Here is an 18,183-nt window from a genome sequence, read left to right as displayed (position 1 = left end):
AGATGATGTGGTATGCTTTGGATCATGAGCTGTACCACGCCTTCGCCATACTTTTTTCTTTCCATCATTCTGGTAGAGGTTGATCTTGGTTTCATCTGTTCAAAGAATGTTCTTCCAGAACTGTGCTGGCTTTTTTAAGGGCAATTCCATGTAAATGTCAACCTCACCATGCAAAAATAAAGCAACATGTAATACATCAAAACCACTCCCAGAGATATCACCTAGGCCTGTATTTTACAGATGTGAATAAGTTGAACCAATTTGTAACCAACCTAATACGTCACTGTCAGTCTTTCTTTCTTATAATGTAAAACCCAAGCTAAAATCAACTTTGATCATGTACAATTCTATATTATTGCCACAAGCCACAGAAATGTATGCTAAAATCCACAAAACAGCAAAACAATAGCCATCCTAAATATTATTTAAGAACTTTGATAGTTTTAGCTGATATTTAGAGAGTTTTTCAAAGGGTTATGGTGGTTAAATTGCTGATTTTCTAAACGTACGCCATGTCTATTTCAGACACGTCACATCCATAACGCTGACTTTTCCTTCTGAAACTCTGCATGAAATACAAAATATTTTAAACAAAGATTTTTTTAATATTCACCTTGGACCCCTCTATCAAACGGATATCTCCATTTCGACATTAGGTTTACAATTTCACAGAGTTTGATAAAAATGTACAGTCACCCAAGAAAAGTGATACTTTTTCTGTCACATCCATAACGCATCTTTTATTGGCATTTTCTGGCATGCCCTAGATGTACTATGGGAATTGTTCTTGTTCTATCACTTCTCCAGTATGGTACAGCCTTAAAATATGCAACACCTGTTTAAATACTGGGAGACAATAAAACATGCACTGGGTCATTTGTTGCCATTTTGAGTTCAAGTGTCACGTCCATAACGCTGGAATTGCTCTAAATGTTTTTCAGCAAAGTCCAATCTAGCCTTTTTATTCTTGAGGCTTATGAGTGGCTTGCACTGTGCAGTGAACCCTCTGTATTTACTTTCATGCAGTCTTCTCTTTATGGTAGATTTGGATATTGATACGCCTACCTCCTGGAGAGTGTTGTTCACTTGGTTGGCTGTTGTGAAGGGGTTTCTCTTCACCATGGAAATTATTCTGCGATCATCCACCACTGTTGTCATCTGTGGGCATCCAGGTCTTTTTGCATTGATGAGTTCACCAGTGCTTTCTTTCTTTCTTTCTTTCTTTCTTTCTCAGGATGTACCAAACTATAGATTTTGCCACTCCTAATATTGTAGCAATTTCTCGGATGGGTTTTTTCTGTTTTCGGAGCTTAAGGATGGCTTGTTTCACCTGCATGGAGAGCTCCTTTGACCGCATGTTTTCTTCACAGCAAAATCTTCCAAATGCAAGCACCACACCTCAAATCAACTCCAGGCCTTTTATCTGCTTAATTGAGAATGACGTAACGAAGGAATTGCCCACACCTGCCCATGAAATAGCCTTTGAGTCAATTGTCCAATTACTTTTGGTCCCTTTAAAAACAGGGTGGCACATGTTAAAGAGCTGAAACTCCTAAACCCTTCATCCAATTTTAATGTGGATACCCTCAAATGAAAGCTGAAAGTCTGGACTTTATGTCCATTATATAACTATAACTTGAATATGTTTCAGTAAACAGGTAAAAAAACAAAATTTGTGTCAGTGTCCAAATATATATGGACCTAACTGTATATGGTTGTCTGGTATTCCCCAGTTCTCGCGCGTATATTTGTGTTTGAAGACGAACTGTGTGGACCCAAGCTGCCTTTTTCTTTTTGCAACTTGGGTGTGGTGCTTTGTGTTTTGATTTGTGAAGTAAATGAGTATAATAGGTTTTTTTTTTCATGGTTTTCTGAACCAATGAATGGATACCTAGATGCTTTCAAGATGCTTGTCTTCCACTTGGAGATGGCCACACAGAAATTAGTGGGCCACATGTACTTGTGCAGTATCATGGGTGGCATGGTGGCTATCAAAACGACTGGCCAGCAGGACCATGCTGTGCACTTTTCAGAAGATGGATGACCCTTTTTGTGTGTGTTTAACTAATTTTTTAAAGGAGTGTGAGGAAGGTGTTTTATAAACTATATCAATTATTGTTCTGATTTTTATATGAATGAATTAAACCTGGGAATCTTATTTTCACTGGAACTCTCCAAATATTAGAAATGTGATGATTATAAGGAAGTTCTCCTTCAACAGAACATACAGCTAATTAATTTTGAAGGGTCTCATCTCATTATCTCTAGCCGCTTTATCCTTCTACAGGGTCGCAGGCAAGCTGGAGCCTATCCCAGCTGACTACGGGCGAAAGGCGGGGTACACCCTGGACAAGTCGCCAGGTCATCACAGGGCTGACACATAGACACAGACAACCATTCACACTCACATTCACACCTACGGTCAATTTAGAGTCACCAGTTAACCTAACCTGCATGTCTTTGGACTGTGGGGGAAACCGGAGCACCCGGAGGAAACCCACGCGGACACGGGGAGAACATGCAAACTCCGCACAGAAAGGCCCTCGCCGGCCACGGGGCTCGAACCCAGGACCTTCTTGCTGTGAGGCGACAGCACTAACCACTACACCACCGTGCCGCCCCATTTTGAAGGGTGTGATGCCATATATTTTCATACTTGTCTAGGAAAAGACTCCTAGATCTGTTCTTAATTACAATTCGGGGCAAGACAGCAACTTGCTCTAAAAGCAGCCTTTATTCTTGGGGATGTGGATTTATATCGCACTCCTGAAACTGATCTCTGTTTTGTAGATACAGTAATTTTGCCGGCATGTTTTCTGAAAATCTGTATGTATCAGGAATATGTTTCTACAGTGCATGCTGTCATTCTGTTGTGACAAAGTGGTTTGATATGTGACCAAGTAGACACTTTACTGTTAACTCCCCCCCCCCCCCTTTTTTTTTTAAAGCTGCTTTAAGTGCCTAACAATAAGATGTTGACTTGAAATTGTGTCTCTGTCCAACATGAATTTGTCTCATTCCAGATGTCGTATTTATCACAACAGTGGAATTAAAGAGTCTCCGACTGCCCTTTAACGAGATGTTGGATATTGCATGTGAACAACTTCTAAAGAGTTTCCAATTCTGTTCGAAGAACAGCATAATCCAAGTGATTTTATTTAACCTCCTAAGACCCAAGCTGTTTTTTTTTTTTTACATGCATTTTTTATTTCTTTTTGCTATTTGGGCTTATTAGAACCTGATTAGAATAAAAACTAAGCATCATCTTTGATAAGATGTACGTTTTCTCAAAAAGTACATGTCCACATATGTGGATTCTTGTTTTGAATTTCTAAAAAGTGCTGTCCACGTATGTGACCGCTAGGCCCTAGGAGGTTAAAGCAAGACGCCCTTCGATTTCATAAAATCGTGAAATTTAGTTCCCTCTGAAATTTGGTCATCGTGATGTATGTTTTATTTCTGTAATATCTCAAAAAAATCAGGCCATTCTGTGGCTGGGAAGTAATTTATTTTAAGGGGATTCCTTAGCAAATAATGTGCATGAAATCGTGCACTTTGCACAGTCAAGCAGACAGAGGAAGTCCAGTGTGCACATGTGCAAGTTTACCTTTGACCGGGCACTGACCCAGTTACGTCGTTTTGCCGTGAGACAAGGAGCTAATTATAACATTCGCATTGCAAGTTCAGTACTCAAGTTGTGACAGAAAATATGACCGAGCCAATGGATCCTACATGTCAAATGCTGGTTAGTAAGTTTCTCCCTATTGTAAATATTGTAATTAGTGAAGAACATGCTCAAATTAGCCCAAATATGTATATTTTTGAGGCGAACTTGAGCCTGGTCACTCATCTTGTTGAAGTCCGTTTTCATTGAGTGTCTTCTAGCCAATATTTGTTAGTCCATAATTAAATTTATGTATTGATTTCACAGTGTAAATATTATTCCTGTGCATTAGATAGTTTACATAGAAGTTCCTTTTTTTTTCATTGCGATGGTGAAGATCACTGAGCAAAAATGTGTGTAATTAGACTATACACCAATATTGCACAACTTGTGGTGAACAACCTCTCGATTCACGATCATACTGTGCAGTTTATTTCGTTGAGCAAGACAGTATACAGTTCTTTTTCACTGTGACATTGGCGGCGTTGTCAAGCGCCCGTTTGGAATGGAGCATGATGCTGGTGTGTGTGTGTGTGTGTGTGTGTGTGTGTGTGTAGTGAGAGGATCTTTTCCCCTGGTTGAAATGACATCGGTACAGTGGCACACAGTTTATTTTGAAACTGCTGAAAAGCCTGTTTTTTGTTAAATGACAGTTAAAAAATAAAAACTAAAGTGACATTGATCCCGCCTGCCTGTTATTCATCTTTTTTATTTTTGTGTTTGCTCATGTTTTTGCCAGACATAGTGATCAGAAGTAACAGTTTTGGGAATACGAACCCTCCTCTGTCTTTGTAATGCCGCTAATAGACTTTCCTAAACTCGACTTTACTATAACCTGTAGAAACCTGTTTCAGACAGGAGCCCGAGGAGAGAAAAAAAATCTCAAGTTTGATTTGAAGGAGGGATTTTATAAAAAATCACCAATATTTATTAGTTTGCTCCTGCGCTTCCTTTCCTTTGCAATACAGGGTCTTTTCTTCTCACTTTCCGTTACTGTAGCTGGTCTTCTGTGTTTCATGCGCACACTCACGGGCTCCATTGTTCTCTCAGGTTGCAAATTTGTATCCCACAATGGTTGTGAATGGGGAAACCCCCATGTCATATATGACATAGTATCTTGGTTTAGGTCACAGTTGCCCCTTTTCCACCAAAGCAGTTCCAGGGCTGGTTCGGGGCCAGTGCTTAGTTTGGAACCGGGTTTTCTGTTTCCACTGACAAAGAACTGGCTCTGGGGCCAGAAAAACCAGTTCCAGGCTAGCACCAACTCTCTGCTGGGCCAGAGGAAAGAACCGCTTACGTCAGCGGGGGGGCGGAGTTGTTAAGACCAACAATAATAAGACCGCGAAAGATCGCCATTTTTAAGCGCCGAGAAGCAGCAGCTGTACAAACGCGAAGTCATTTATTATTATTGTTGTTGTTGTTGCTGCTGCTGCTTCTTCCGTGTTGTTGTTGCTTCGATATTCACACCAAGGTTTATGCAAACGTAACTGACGTATACAACGACGTAATGACGTGGCTTCCCTTAGCATCGCGAGCTATGGAAAAGCAAACTGGTTCTCAACTGGCTCGCAAGTTGAACGAGTTGTGAACCAGCACCAGCACTGGCCCTGAACCAGCCCTGGAACTGATTTGGTGAAAAAGGGGTAAGTGAGGCAAGAAAAAAATGGTGGAGAATTTAGGGCCATGGGGCCCTAAATTCATTAATTGTTCTTTTAGGGGGAAAAAAAAGTAATAAAATTTTGAAGTCTGTGATTCGAATTCAGTAGCCACTAAAAAAAATAATAATTGGGTGTCAGAGAAAATTCATTTTATGGCCTCAATTAAAAAAATCCAAAAGGGAGTCTACCTTTAAGTGATCAGATTTTCTGTTTAAAAAAAAAAAATGGAAACAAAATCTGGAAATCAGGTAAGTGTATATTCTGACTCAAAATAACAATATGAATGTGGAATATTTTAGTTCTGAGTTTACAAAAATAGTTTGTTTAGAATATTTGAATATAGTCTCAAATATACTGTCACCATGTTTAAATTTTCCTGATATAGATAGATAGAGAGATAGATATAGACACACACAGCTCTGAGAGATCTCCTATGTCCAGCTCGTCAGGTTTGAAATCGTTGCCGTGCTGCTGTGGGTGCGGAGCAAGTCAGGGACCAGTACTTGTTTTTGTCCTTTACGCATTCCTCTCTGTTCCTTAGGCAGATAAAACAGTATCTATGTTTGCACTGTGGACATGTCATATACTTGCACCCTTTCCCATGCATCATTATATTGTGGCATTTGGGACAGGCTCGGAAAAGAGGGCAGCCGCACACTTTGCTTAACGAATCCGTGACTCGGTCACAGGTGAGCAGCAATGAGATGACAGGACACGACCGGTTGGTGCAGGTGCCATCAGGGCAAGGGTACAGGCAGTGCTCACACAGTGGTGTGGCAGAGCATCGTGTGCACTGCAGTAGCGAAGTGGTACATCCTGCTGGAACCACTGCAGGCTTTAGGAAGGAGGAACACACTGGGCACTATAGAGCACAGGCAAAAAATAGATAAAAATGCATTAGAGCAGTGTCCTTGTTGCGCTTTCCTTAGATCTCAAAAGTACACATCAGATCTGTCACACCAGAGCACCTTCCCTTGCAATTTAATTTTATATAGCATAATTTGATGCATTTTGTTTCCCATCATCTATAGGAATATCATAAATCAAATATTTATTAAGGGCGGCACGGTGGTGTAGTGGTTAGCGCTGTCGCCTCACAGCAAGAAGGTCCTGGGTTCGAGCCCCGGGGCCGGCGAGGGCCTTTCTGTGTGGAGTTTGCATGTTCTCCCCGTGTCCGCGTGGGTTTCCTCCGGGTGCTCCGGTTTCCCCCACAGTCCAAAGACATGCAGGTTAGGTTAATTGGTGACTCTAAATTGACCGTAGGTGTGAATGTGAGTGTGAATGGTTGTCTGTGTCTATGTGTCAGCCCTGTGATGACCTGGCGACTTGTCCAGGGTGTACCCCGCCTTTCGCCCATAGTCAGCTGGGATAGGCTCCAGCTTGCCTGCGACCCTGTAGAAGGATAAAGCGGCTAGAGATAATGAGATGAGAAATATTTATTAAATTTATATATAATGCTCCTAAGCAACATATTTTATACAAGTGTTGTGTTCTCAAATCTGCATTTTTTTTTTCTTTTTAACTTCAAATGAAAGTCAATGTTTCAAATGTCCACCCATTACAATAGAAGTTATAACAAGAAATAACTTGTTTCACAAACATTCTACTACACGTCAGTCTTTTATTAATTGGAAATTGTAATCACTGGCAAATTACTGTGGTATAAGACGAAATAAACACTTCAGGATGTCCTGTTCTAGGAAAATACTCAAGTTTGAATCCCAAACAGATCTCATCTCATTATCTCTAGCCGCTTTATCCTGTTCTACAGGGTCGCAGGCAAGCTGGAGCCTATCCCAGCTGACTACGGGCGAAAGGCGGGGTACACCCTGGACAAGTCGCCAGGTCATCACAGGGCTGACACATAGACACAGACAACCATTCACACTCACATTCACACCTACGGTCAATTTAGAGTCACCAGTTAACCTAACCTGCATGTCTTTGGACTGTGGGGGAAACCGGAGCACCCGGAGGAAACCCACGCGGACACGGGGAGAACATGCAAACTCCACACAGAAAGGCCCTCGCTGCCCCCGGGGCTCGAACCCAGGACCTTCTTGCTGTGAGGCGACAGCGCTAACCACTACACCACCGTGCCGCCCTCCCAAACAGATGTTAATTATTTTCCTATAACAACATGCAACCAGGGGCGGCACGGTGGTGTAGTGGTTAGCGCTGTTGCCTCACAGCAAGAAGGTCCGGGTTCGAGCCCCGTGGCTGGCGAGGGCCTTTCTGTGCAGAGTTTGCATGTTCTCCCCGTGTCCGGGTGCTCCAGTTTCCCCCACAGTCCAAAGACATGCAGGTTAGGTTAACTGGTGACTCTAAGGTGGTGTTTACATTAGACCGTATCAGCGGATCATCAGATTAACATTTTTAAAACGATTCGCGTGCACACAGCAATGCCAGTACACGATTCGCGTGCACACAGCAACACCAATACATGGATACGCTCGGCTCCGCAGGCATCCTGCGCTCCAAATCACTCCGCCCTGAACAGCGAGTGCCCTCTGGAGGGTGTGCACTCTGGCCATGCACAGCTCACAGAGCGCACGAGTGAAGCGCATGAGCAGTGATTCGGGACAAATAGCAGGAAGTGAAAGTCCGCGCCGCTTTTCAGCAGTCGCGTCACATGACCAACGTGGCATGACCAACGCCAGCGAATCAGGAAGGTGGATGTCACAGTGACGTTGTCCAATGACGACGTCAGCTAGAGCTCAGCACAGCATATCCTCGTTCCTCAATGTTTACACAGCATCGGATCAGATACGTAATGGATTGAATACGTGGGCCCTGGCGGATTCAAGTTGTTCCGCCTGTGGAGTCGTTTCCCGGCGTTTTAATGTGAACAGACAGTGCATCCGCGACGAAAACGAGACGGATACGGTCTAATGTAAACACCACCTAAATTGACCGTAGGTGTGAATGTGAGTGTGAATGGTTGTCTGTGTCTATGTATCAGCCCTGTGATGACCTGGCGACTTGTCCAGGGTGTACCCCGCCTTTCGCCCGTAGTCAGCTGGGATAGGCTCCAGCTTGCCTGCAACCCTGTAGAACAGGATAAAGCGGCTAGAGATAATGAGATGAGATGAATGAGGCATGCAACCAAGTTATTCTGTATGAGTATGGTAGTTTACATAAGTTCTGATGTGAATTATTTGTATCAATACTGTACTATTAAAAAAAAAAAGTCAGGAATCTTTAACAATTTCTCCCCCTGGGTTGTCCTGCTGGGCCAAGGCCTTATGGAGTGTTCTACTAACAAAATGAGTTCCAAACTACAACCGTTTTAGAAAATGAAGAACCCTTGATGACAGAACCCATCGACTGTCCAGCCATTATCTGGAACCGCTTATCCTGTGCAGGGTCGCAGGCAAGCTGGAGCCTATCCCAGCTGACTATGGGTGAGAGGCGGGGTACACCCTGGACAAGTCGCCAGGTCATCACAGGGCTGACACATAGAGACAAACATTCACACCTATGGTCAATTTAGAGCCACCAATTAGCCTAACCTGCATGTCTTTGGACTGTGGGGGAAACCGGAGCATCCAGAGGAAACCCACACAGAAAGGTCCCTGTCAGCTGCTGGGCTCGAACCCAGGACCTTCTTGCTGTGAGGCGACAGTGCTAACCACTACACCATTGTGCTGCCCCCCATCGAATATCCCTTTTTAAAAAAAAACTGTAATCAAATGAAGCACAAGTTTGTGCAGGTAGCTTAACAGAACACAAGTACCAACAGAGATCAGCATCTCTACATGGATGGATATGCGAATATGAAAGCATTTCTGTCCTGCTCACCTTTCGGCTGTCACCTTGCTCTTCAGGTTGTGGCAGTATCTCCGCAGAGGAGCTGTTCATTGTTATCTGTGCATAAAATATGAACCGTATTTAAGAGTTGAGTACTGTATACACTTAAAACCTTGGCCTGTAACAGGACTAAAAGGTGAACACTACTGCTGCTAGGAAGTAGCCTCTTACCTGCAGTGATGTGGGATTTTCTTCGTTAGTTGGATCATCTTGTGATGAAGCTAGAAAAAATTTTGGGGTATTTGTTAGCGTTTGTTTACAAATTCATTATTATTCATTTGCTGCAACTGAATATGCAGGATCAGTTTCACTTTATCATAGCTGAGTGGCGCAGCATTAATAAAGCAAAAGTGAAAGCAACTGTTGTTGTTTTTGACAACCAAAATGTGATTTTTCATCTCTTCAGTCACCTATAATTAGGAATGTATCAGACCTTTAATCTAGAGTGCTGTGCAAAAGGCTTGTGCAAAGATGCCTTCAAAAATTAAATGTTTTTACACTGATATAAAATACTGTACTGTAAAGAGCAGTAAACAGTAATAAATGAAACAAAGCCAGTATTTGGTCTGGCAACACTTTGCTTTTAAAAAAAATAGTAGTTTTATAAGGAAATGAGCTGTAAGTTGTGTGGTTTTTTTTTTTCTTTCTTTCTACCGTATGGGAATCTTCCAGAACCAGCCACTGCACAAAATTCTGGAGATTTTGATGATCACACTTGCTTCTTATTTTTGCATAAACACCTAGCAGACTTCATTATGTTTCTTTACTGTCGTACAAACATTTTTTGCATTTTGTACTGGGGAAAACTATCCATCCATCCATTATCTGTAGCCGCTTGTCCTGTTCTACAGGGTCGCAGGCAAGCTGGAGCCTATCCCAGCTGACTACGGGTGAGAAGCGGGGTACACTCTGGATAAGTCGCCAGGTCATCGCAGGGCTGACACACCTACACATTCACACCTAGGGTCAATTTAGAGCCACCAATTAGCCTAACCTGCATGTCTTTGGACTGTGAGGGAAACCGGAGCACCCGGAAGAAACCCACACGGACACGGGGAGAACATGCAAACTCTACACAGAAAGGCCCTCGTCGGCTGCTGGGCTCGAACCCAGAACCATCTTGCTGTGAGGCGAAAGCGCTAACCACTAATGTTTGGAAATCTAAAATGTTTTTATACTGACTCCATCTCATCTCATTATCTCTAGCCGCTTTATCCTGTTCTACAGGGTCGCAGGCAAGCTGGAGACTATCCCAGCTGACTACGGGCGAAAGGCGGGGTACACCCTGGACAAGTCGCCAGGTCATCACAGGGCCGACACATAGACACAGACAACCATTCACACTCACATTCACACCTACGGTTAATTTAGAGCCACCAGTTAACCTAACCTGCATGCCTTTGGACTGTGGGGGAAACCGGAGCACCTGGAGGAAACCCACGCGGACACGGGGAGAACATGCAAACTCCGCACAGAAAGGCCCTCGCCGGCCACGGGGCTCGAACCCGGACCTTCTTGCTGTGAGGCGACAGCGCTAACCACTACACCACCGTGCCGCCTACTGACTCCATAATGGGCTTTAAAAAAGAAATATGAAAATAAGATGCCTAAGACTTTTAGGATAGTACTGTATGGATAGTATCTCACTGGGCTGCGACAAATTGTGAACGTCATTCGCGAGAGAGTTTCAAAAGTGTCTTGAAACATTCGCGGGGCTTCTCAATTTCCTCGCACGAGTCGCAAAGTGTCGCTCCTTCGTCGCTGAAATTTTTAACACGTTCAAAAAATTCGTACGACAAAATTTCTCTCAAAACACCCGCAAATGCGTCGCTGGTGTCGCAAAGCCGTCGCGAACCCTTTTTCAGGTCAGTTTCTGTGAGGCTCCCTCTACTTCCCTGCCTGCCGAGGGAAAGCCAGGCTACGACAGCCTGCGACTAGTTGGAGACACAACAATTGCGATAAAATATGCGAATATTAATTCATTGTGATTCCAAGTGAAAATTGCCACTAATTTGTATATTTTATCACAATTGTTGTGTCTCCAACTGGTCGCAGACCAGTGAGATACTGGCTTAACACAAGGGGGAAATAAAGTACATAATATGAAAGACGGAAATGTCACTGTGGTTAATGGTAATGGTTTACCAAATGTAGGCTACATTTATTGTTTATTGTATTGTGTCTTTCATTATTATCTGTAGCCGCTTTATCCTGTTCTACAGGGTCGCAGGCAAGCTGGAGCCTATCCCAGCTGACTATGGGCGAAAGGTAGGGTACACACTGGACAAGTTGCCAGGTCATCACAGGGCTGACACATAGACACAGACAACCATTCACACCTACGGTCAATTTAGAGTCACCAGTTAACCTAACCTGCATGTCTTTGGACTGTGGGGGAAACCGGAGCACCCGGAGGAAACCCACGCGAACACGGGGAGAACATGCAAACTCCGCACAGAAAGGCCCTCATCGGCCACGGGGCTCGAACCCGGACCTTCTTGCTGTGAGGCGACAGCGCTAACCACTACACCACCGTGCCGCCCTTTTTGTGGCTTTGAGTGGATGGAATTGACGTAGCAGAAACCAGGAAATTATATTTGGACATTTTGCTGTAAATTGCACAGCAATTGGTGGACATAACTGTTCACGACCGCACAAGGCATAATGTACACTACCGTTCAAAAGTTTGGGGTCACTTTGAAATGTCCTTATTTTTAAAAGAAAAGTACTGTTCTTTTCAATGAAGATCACTTTAAACTAATCAGAAATACACTCTACACATTGCTAATGTGGTAAATGACTATTCTAGCTGCAAATGTCTGTTTTTTGGTGCAATATCTCCATAGGTGTATTGAGGTATTTCACTCACGTGACCAAGTCACGTGATGCCGCCATTTTGGACGGCACACTTAAGTCCTTCAGTGCATTGGCGGTATGAGATGGTAGAGACCTTTGTGCGTTTTAACAAGAAAGTAAGCTGTGATTCGTGTTAAATTGGATCTGTCTTTTATCATAAACACTGTACCCAGCCTTGGTATGGAGCCAAGGTTGTCGACAGAAGTCAACAGTTTGATGAAGGATGACCCCAGCAGTTTGAAACGGTACAAGGTAGGCTATGTTCACAACACTGTCTTGTTACTCGGGGGATCCGAGATCCCCTGAAACAGACATGAGATCCTTTGGAAACATGATTTGGGAAATGTTGGGGGGTCTCTAAAATATTGGCAAAATGATGTTTATTGACATAGCAATCGTGTGTAACGGGAAGCATTTGCATATCCGAAGTGTTGTGTTTACTTGACAACGACTGCTGCTGCCAGGTTGGTTGTTGAGTAGCCTGACTGTTTTTTTTTTTTTTTTTCTTGCGTGTGGTATCATTGTTGACGCGAGGTTGTTTTTTGAACATGCCAATGCAGACACGATTTCCCCTGATGAGTTATGACTTCAGACGCGATGCGTGTGTGGAGGTGTGGAGTCCGCGTGATATGTGCGTAAGATAGGCTTCTCATGTGTTTGGAGATCCGCGCTCTTTTTATTTTCTTTTTTTTCTTTTTCTTTCTTTCTACGTAATTTCCCTGTTTATTTCTGTCCCGTTTCTTTCTAGCCTCTGTTATTGCGTTTTATGTCTGTCACTTTATCTACTTGTTTTGTAATGACTTGATACTTTCAATATAAAAAAAAAGATCCGCCCTCTGAGACAAGCGCAAGTTGGCTCCCAATCCTGTCTCTTCATAGCTGCAATCCATTTGGCCCTCTTGTCTGGGTCAGTAGGAAACCGGTAAAAGGAGCGTCCTGCACGCTGTCCCTGTCTGTTGTGGCAGCCCACAGCACAACAAGCAAACACCATGGTTATTTATAGACCGCTTACTGACAAATTAATCTATTCTAGGTGTCTGTAACACGTTTTTTTTTTCAAGCCGGTTCTCCCTCTCTGTCTGCAGCGTTAGTATGTAGCTTGCCGTCCAAAATAGCGGACACCGGGGCGTCACGTGACCCTGTGATGTCAGGTGAAATACCTCAATAGAGGCCCAGGCCCGGCGCCATGGGCGGGCCTTAGGGGGCCGTGCCCGCCCTGAGACTCATGTGGGCCCGCCCTGCTGGAACCCAGAGCAGAGACTTTTTTTTCATAGGAGACAGGTCACTGAAGAAATCGTCCATAGAAATGAATGGGGACAGTTCGTAACGGCAGCAAACATTCTAATCAACCGTCTCTGACGGCAGTACGGGTCTGCAAATATCCCGCCTGTTCCGCTGCCAACAACCAATCATATGTCGATCTGAACCAACAGCTTTCCAATCATCTTGCAGCTTCGTGCTCCGCTGTCCCTCTCCTGCCGCTATAGAAGTACTGCGCCTGCGCAGTGTCAAAATAATCCACGAGAAAAGTGGATTTTAAAGCTTTTTCTGAGTCATGAGAACCAACCTAACACTCAAGTATAATCAACTTTTCATGGCGATTCCAATCATATGCTCTTCGCGACCGTTAGTTTTCACAGAGTCCAGTATTGATATCCCCCCATTCATGTTCAGAGGGTCTGCTCTCACTAATCCGAAAAAGATGCCTGAAAGTGGCCGGCGAGTGACCGCACTTGGCCTGATAGGAGCCCGTCACAGCTTCTTCTTCTTTGTTTTTTTTTTTTCCCCCTCAAAAAAAAAAAAAAAACCGTAAACTACAAGTCAAAGTTTTTCAGTATAACAATAATAAAGAAAAATGTGCTCAATTTAAAATGTATTGAAACTATTCGAAATCGGCTGATTGGTTCATTCATTATTATCCGTGAGTACAGAAACACTAGTAATAATTTCTGGATCATTGCTATAAACCTGGACTTCTTGGGAACCAATGGGTTAATGTCATGGAATGAACCAACCGACCAATCGCATTTTTTCTTCAAATGGTATCTGGGTAAATGAGCAGCTGTCTCAGCCAATCACATTTTATTGCTGGACGGGATCATATCACGACATCTTCCGGTAGATACCCGAAATCAGCTTTGTGAGGCCAGCGGAGCAAAAAAAAGAACTTTTAATATGCTGAGCAATGTTTGATACATTTTGGAAAGTTGTTTTGGTTGCTTTATAGGTTTCTTAGAATATTTAACTCGTCACGTCTGTGCTGCTCTCCTGGGTTGCTAGAAACAGTTGTGTTGCCCTGGCTTGGCGTATAAAATGTGTGCCCCCCCCCAAAGCAATTCAAGGCCCGTCCGTCAGTCCGTGTCTGGCGCCGGGTCTGTAGAGGCCCATTTCCAGCAACTCTCACTCCAGTGTTCTAATGGTACAATGTGTTTGCTCATTGCCTCAGAAGCAGGGGCGTAGGCAGAAATTTGTAATACTGTGGACTTCTATGAAATAGAGTGGACCCCATTGTAAGTGGGGGGTCTGGGGGTCCTCCCCCAGAAAAAATTGTATTTCTTAGATGCAATTTCCTGCATTCTAACCAATTTTAGGGTGAATATATTAGCAAATCCCATCTGATTCACAGCCCTCTGATTAATGGCAAGATTAAGAATTGTGTCAAGTTTCAGCTCAGAGCAGCTCAGATCTTTTGTTTTGAAATACAGGACGATTCCGTATTGTAAGGGACAGTTGACAACCCTACCCTTTCACCCCCCTATTTTGCTTACTTTAAAAAAAAAAAAAACTACATTATAGACAACGGGTCTTTATTCGCTATTGTTTTGTAACGGCATTATCATCATTGTCCACATCTGTTTCTTCTGATTTCGATCTTTTTGGCTTATTAAAGAAAGAGGACAGCGATGTCTGTTTAGACATTTTCTGTTTAAGTTAGCGCAGCTAAACTAGCATTCTAGGTCAGCGATGACTTCTGTTTTTTGGCATAGCAACGGATGTTTACTTCTTGCCGCTTATCAAAAACGCGGGCATTAGCCAATCAAAATGATTATAGAGAAAAAAAACACTGACAAAAATATAATTTCTGTAAATAGTTGTAACATTATACTTAATTCAAAGTGTTTTGTTTCGTGTTACATTATTGTTATCCTGCTGTTCATTGAATTTCACGTTAAAAACACCTCCTCTATGGTGGGCGAGCCAGCTGTCAATCAAGTTGGACACCTCCGATAGGGTGGGCCAGCTGTCAATCATAGTGGCACCGGCCCACTGTTGCCCTTATGTGCCTACGCCACTGCTCAGAAGGCTAATGGATGATTAGAAAACCCTTGTACAATCATGTTAGCACAGCTGAAAACAGTTGAGCTCTTTAGAGAAGCTATAAAACTGACCTTCCTTTGAGCAGATTGAGTTTCTGGAGCATCACATTAATTTGTGGGGTTGATTAAATGCTCAAAATGGCCAGAAAAATGTCTTGACTATATTTTCTATTCATTTTACAACTTATGGTGGGAAATAAAAGTGGGACTTTTCATGGAAAAAACACAAAATTGTCTGGGTGACCCCAAACTTTTGAACGGTAGTGTATATACACAGAGTCAGTATTATTTGTCCTCACCTACTCTCCCTTTAAGAAAAACAGGGCTCTTTGAAAACCGAGAGGCCGACAGTACCTGTTCCTCCCATTCCAGCTTTGATCTCAGGCTTCCGTTTTGTGCCTCTCGAGCGCTTTGTCCCCGCGAGATATTGAGCGCCGCTCGCGCTGACAGTCGCCACCGTCCTCCTCGGTCGCGGCATGTGGCAGAGTGAAAACGGAAGTCAGGTTGTCTCAGTAATAAAGTCTCGGTTGGGGGGGGATTTCCTGATCCATCAAGTTTTCAGTCTTGCAGGAAACAAGATGTCGATCAGAGGAAAGTCCCAAAACTTTACACAGGTAGTATGAGACATGTTCCACTTTCATTCTTCCAGTGTATCAACAACACTTCTTTTCTTTGCAGTGCACTAAATAACTATCGTGGGTTGTTTTGTTTTGGGTTTTTTTATTTGTTTGTTTGTTTTTTAATAAATATAGTCAGCCAAGAGGAAATGGTGTGCCAGAACAGGCAGTGCATTCATACACTCCATGGACACTTTATTATATAGATAAACCCATGTGCCCCACAAACAAGCACATTTTAGATATATGAAGCGGATTATTAAGCTTTCTTGTCTTCATTTCTGAAATTCCCAATGCTGTATTGGTGAAATTTGATGTAAATTTTCATTTCCGCACTCTATATGGAATCAAGGGCGGCACGGTGGTGTGGTGGTTAGCACTGTCGTCTTACAGCAAGAAGGTCCGGGTTCAAGCCCCGTGGCTGGCGAGGGCCTTTCTGTGCGGAGTTTGCATGTTCTCCCCGTGTCCGCGTGGGTTTCCTCCGGGTGCTCCGGTTTCCCCCACAGTCCAAAGACATGCAGGTTAGGTTAACTGGTGACTCTAAATTGACCGTAGGTGTGAATGTGAGTGGTTGTCTGTGTCTATGTGTCAGCCCTGTGATGACCTGGCGACTTGTCCAGGGTGTACCCCGCCTTTCGCCCGTAGTCAGCTGGGATAGGCTCCAGCTCGCCTGCGACCCTGTAGAAGGATAAAGCGGCTAGAGATGATGAGATGAGACACTCTATGGAATCAAAGGCGGCACGGTGGTGTAGTGGTTAGCACTAGTAGTGGTTCTCCCTTTCTGTGTGGAGTTTGCATGTTCTCCCCGTGTCTGCGTGGGTTTCCTTCGGGTGCTCCGGTTTCCCCTCACAGTCCAAAGACATGCAGGTTAGGTTAACTGGTGACTCTAAATTGACCGTAGGTGTGAATGTGAGTGTGAATGGTTGTCTGTGTCTATGTGTCAGCCCTGTGATGACCTGGCGACTTGTCCAGGGTGTACCCCGCCTTTCGCCCGTAGTCAGCTGGGATAGGCTCCAGCTCGCCTGCGACCCTGTAGAAGGATAAAGCGGCTAGAGATGATGAGATGAGACACTCTATGGAATCAAAGGCGGCACGGTGGTGTAGTGGTTAGCACTAGTAGTGGTTCTCCCTTTCTGTGTGGAGTTTGCATGTTCTCCCCGTGTCTGCGTGGGTTTCCTTCGGGTGCTCCGGTTTCCCCTCACAGTCCAAAGGCATGCAGGTTAGGCTAATCAGTGGCTGTAAATTGACCGTAGGTGTGAATATGCTTGGAGAGGAGATGGACGCCACCAAGCAATCCAAGCCCAGAGAAAAGACATGAGAGATGAGTGACTATGTCAGCATCTCTCATGCCTCCCTACGACCGCAATATGGTTACAGGAACGAACAGAACAGACGGAATCAAGATCGAGATGCTGATCTCTTCTGCTCCTCGGACTTGCCTGATCCATCCTGATGTCTTATGGCTGGTTGGAGTCTCATCACATCGCTCCTGTGGAAGACAGCCCCATATGGACAGGGGCGTAGCTAGGGAGGGGCCCTGGGGTGCCCGTGACCCGCCCTTTGTCGAACCATACATTTTTTTTCAATAGCCGCATAGGAATATTAGAAAAGCGCCCACTGTAATTGTAATTTTTCTAACATTTTTTTAAACTAGATTGTCACCTCAGCCTCATTAGTGTTTCTATAGCCTTGTATGGACTTCCTGTGGATTGGGCACGAAAACCCAGTTTGTCAGAATGTGTGCGGAAGAGGCGGATGTAAGTGCAGATATGTTAAATAATACACAGTGCAATACGACCATAAAGTGCGTGAAACGCACACAACAGGCAAACAGTCCGAAACAGCGGCAAAGTGGTAATCGAGGAAACAGGCAGGTGGTCAATCGAGGCGCGGACAGAATATCAGAGGCAAAACTATACAAGATCAAGGGACGAGAAACAGGAGTCGAAAAACCAGGAGGTCAACAAGAACAGGGAACAAGGCTCAGTAAGGCACACTAGACGTGGTGTAATACTTTGCATCGTCCTTGCATGGGTGCAGTCCTTAATTCATTTCCTACGGCAAGCCGCTGACAGCGGCTCAGCGAATTTTCCCATTCCTTACAGAAAGCCGGTACTATCGGCTTTGGTGATGTCATATGGAATTCCCTCGGAAACTCCCATAATAAAGCAGTACACATGAATTTGACCAATCAGAGCCGTAGAGGACTGCACATAGACCACATTTGGATATTATAATTAGCGGGAAACCCCAGAAGTCAC

General features: G+C 44.0%; 1 protein-coding gene across 2 annotated transcripts in view; it reads right to left on the bottom strand.

Annotated features, from left to right (window-relative positions):
- LOC132875638 (cullin-9) overlaps positions 1-15,779 on the bottom strand; it is an 18,581-nt gene extending 2,802 nt beyond the window's left edge. Inside the window, exons 1-4 of one of the 2 annotated variants that reach the window (XM_060912563.1) lie at positions 15,660-15,779; positions 9,304-9,353; positions 9,124-9,189; positions 5,566-6,184 (exon numbers count right to left, since the gene is read on the bottom strand). In XM_060912563.1, coding sequence (XP_060768546.1) covers positions 5,768-6,184; positions 9,124-9,189; positions 9,304-9,353; positions 15,660-15,672 — 546 coding nt within the window. In that variant the 5' untranslated portion in view covers positions 15,673-15,779 and the 3' untranslated portion in view covers positions 5,566-5,767. Of the gene's footprint in view, positions 1-5,565; positions 6,185-9,123; positions 9,190-9,303; positions 9,354-15,659 lie in introns of those variants that run through there. The other variant, XM_060912564.1, reaches the window with a different exon arrangement.
- Positions 15,780-18,183: the final 2,404 nt, after the last annotated feature.

The sequence above is a fragment of the Neoarius graeffei genome, chromosome 28 (genome assembly GCF_027579695.1).
Source record: "Neoarius graeffei isolate fNeoGra1 chromosome 28, fNeoGra1.pri, whole genome shotgun sequence".
Taxonomy (NCBI): Eukaryota; Metazoa; Chordata; class Actinopteri; order Siluriformes; family Ariidae; genus Neoarius; species Neoarius graeffei.
Note: the sequence above shows the minus strand (reverse complement) of the source record. Positions and strands in the feature narration are given on the sequence as shown.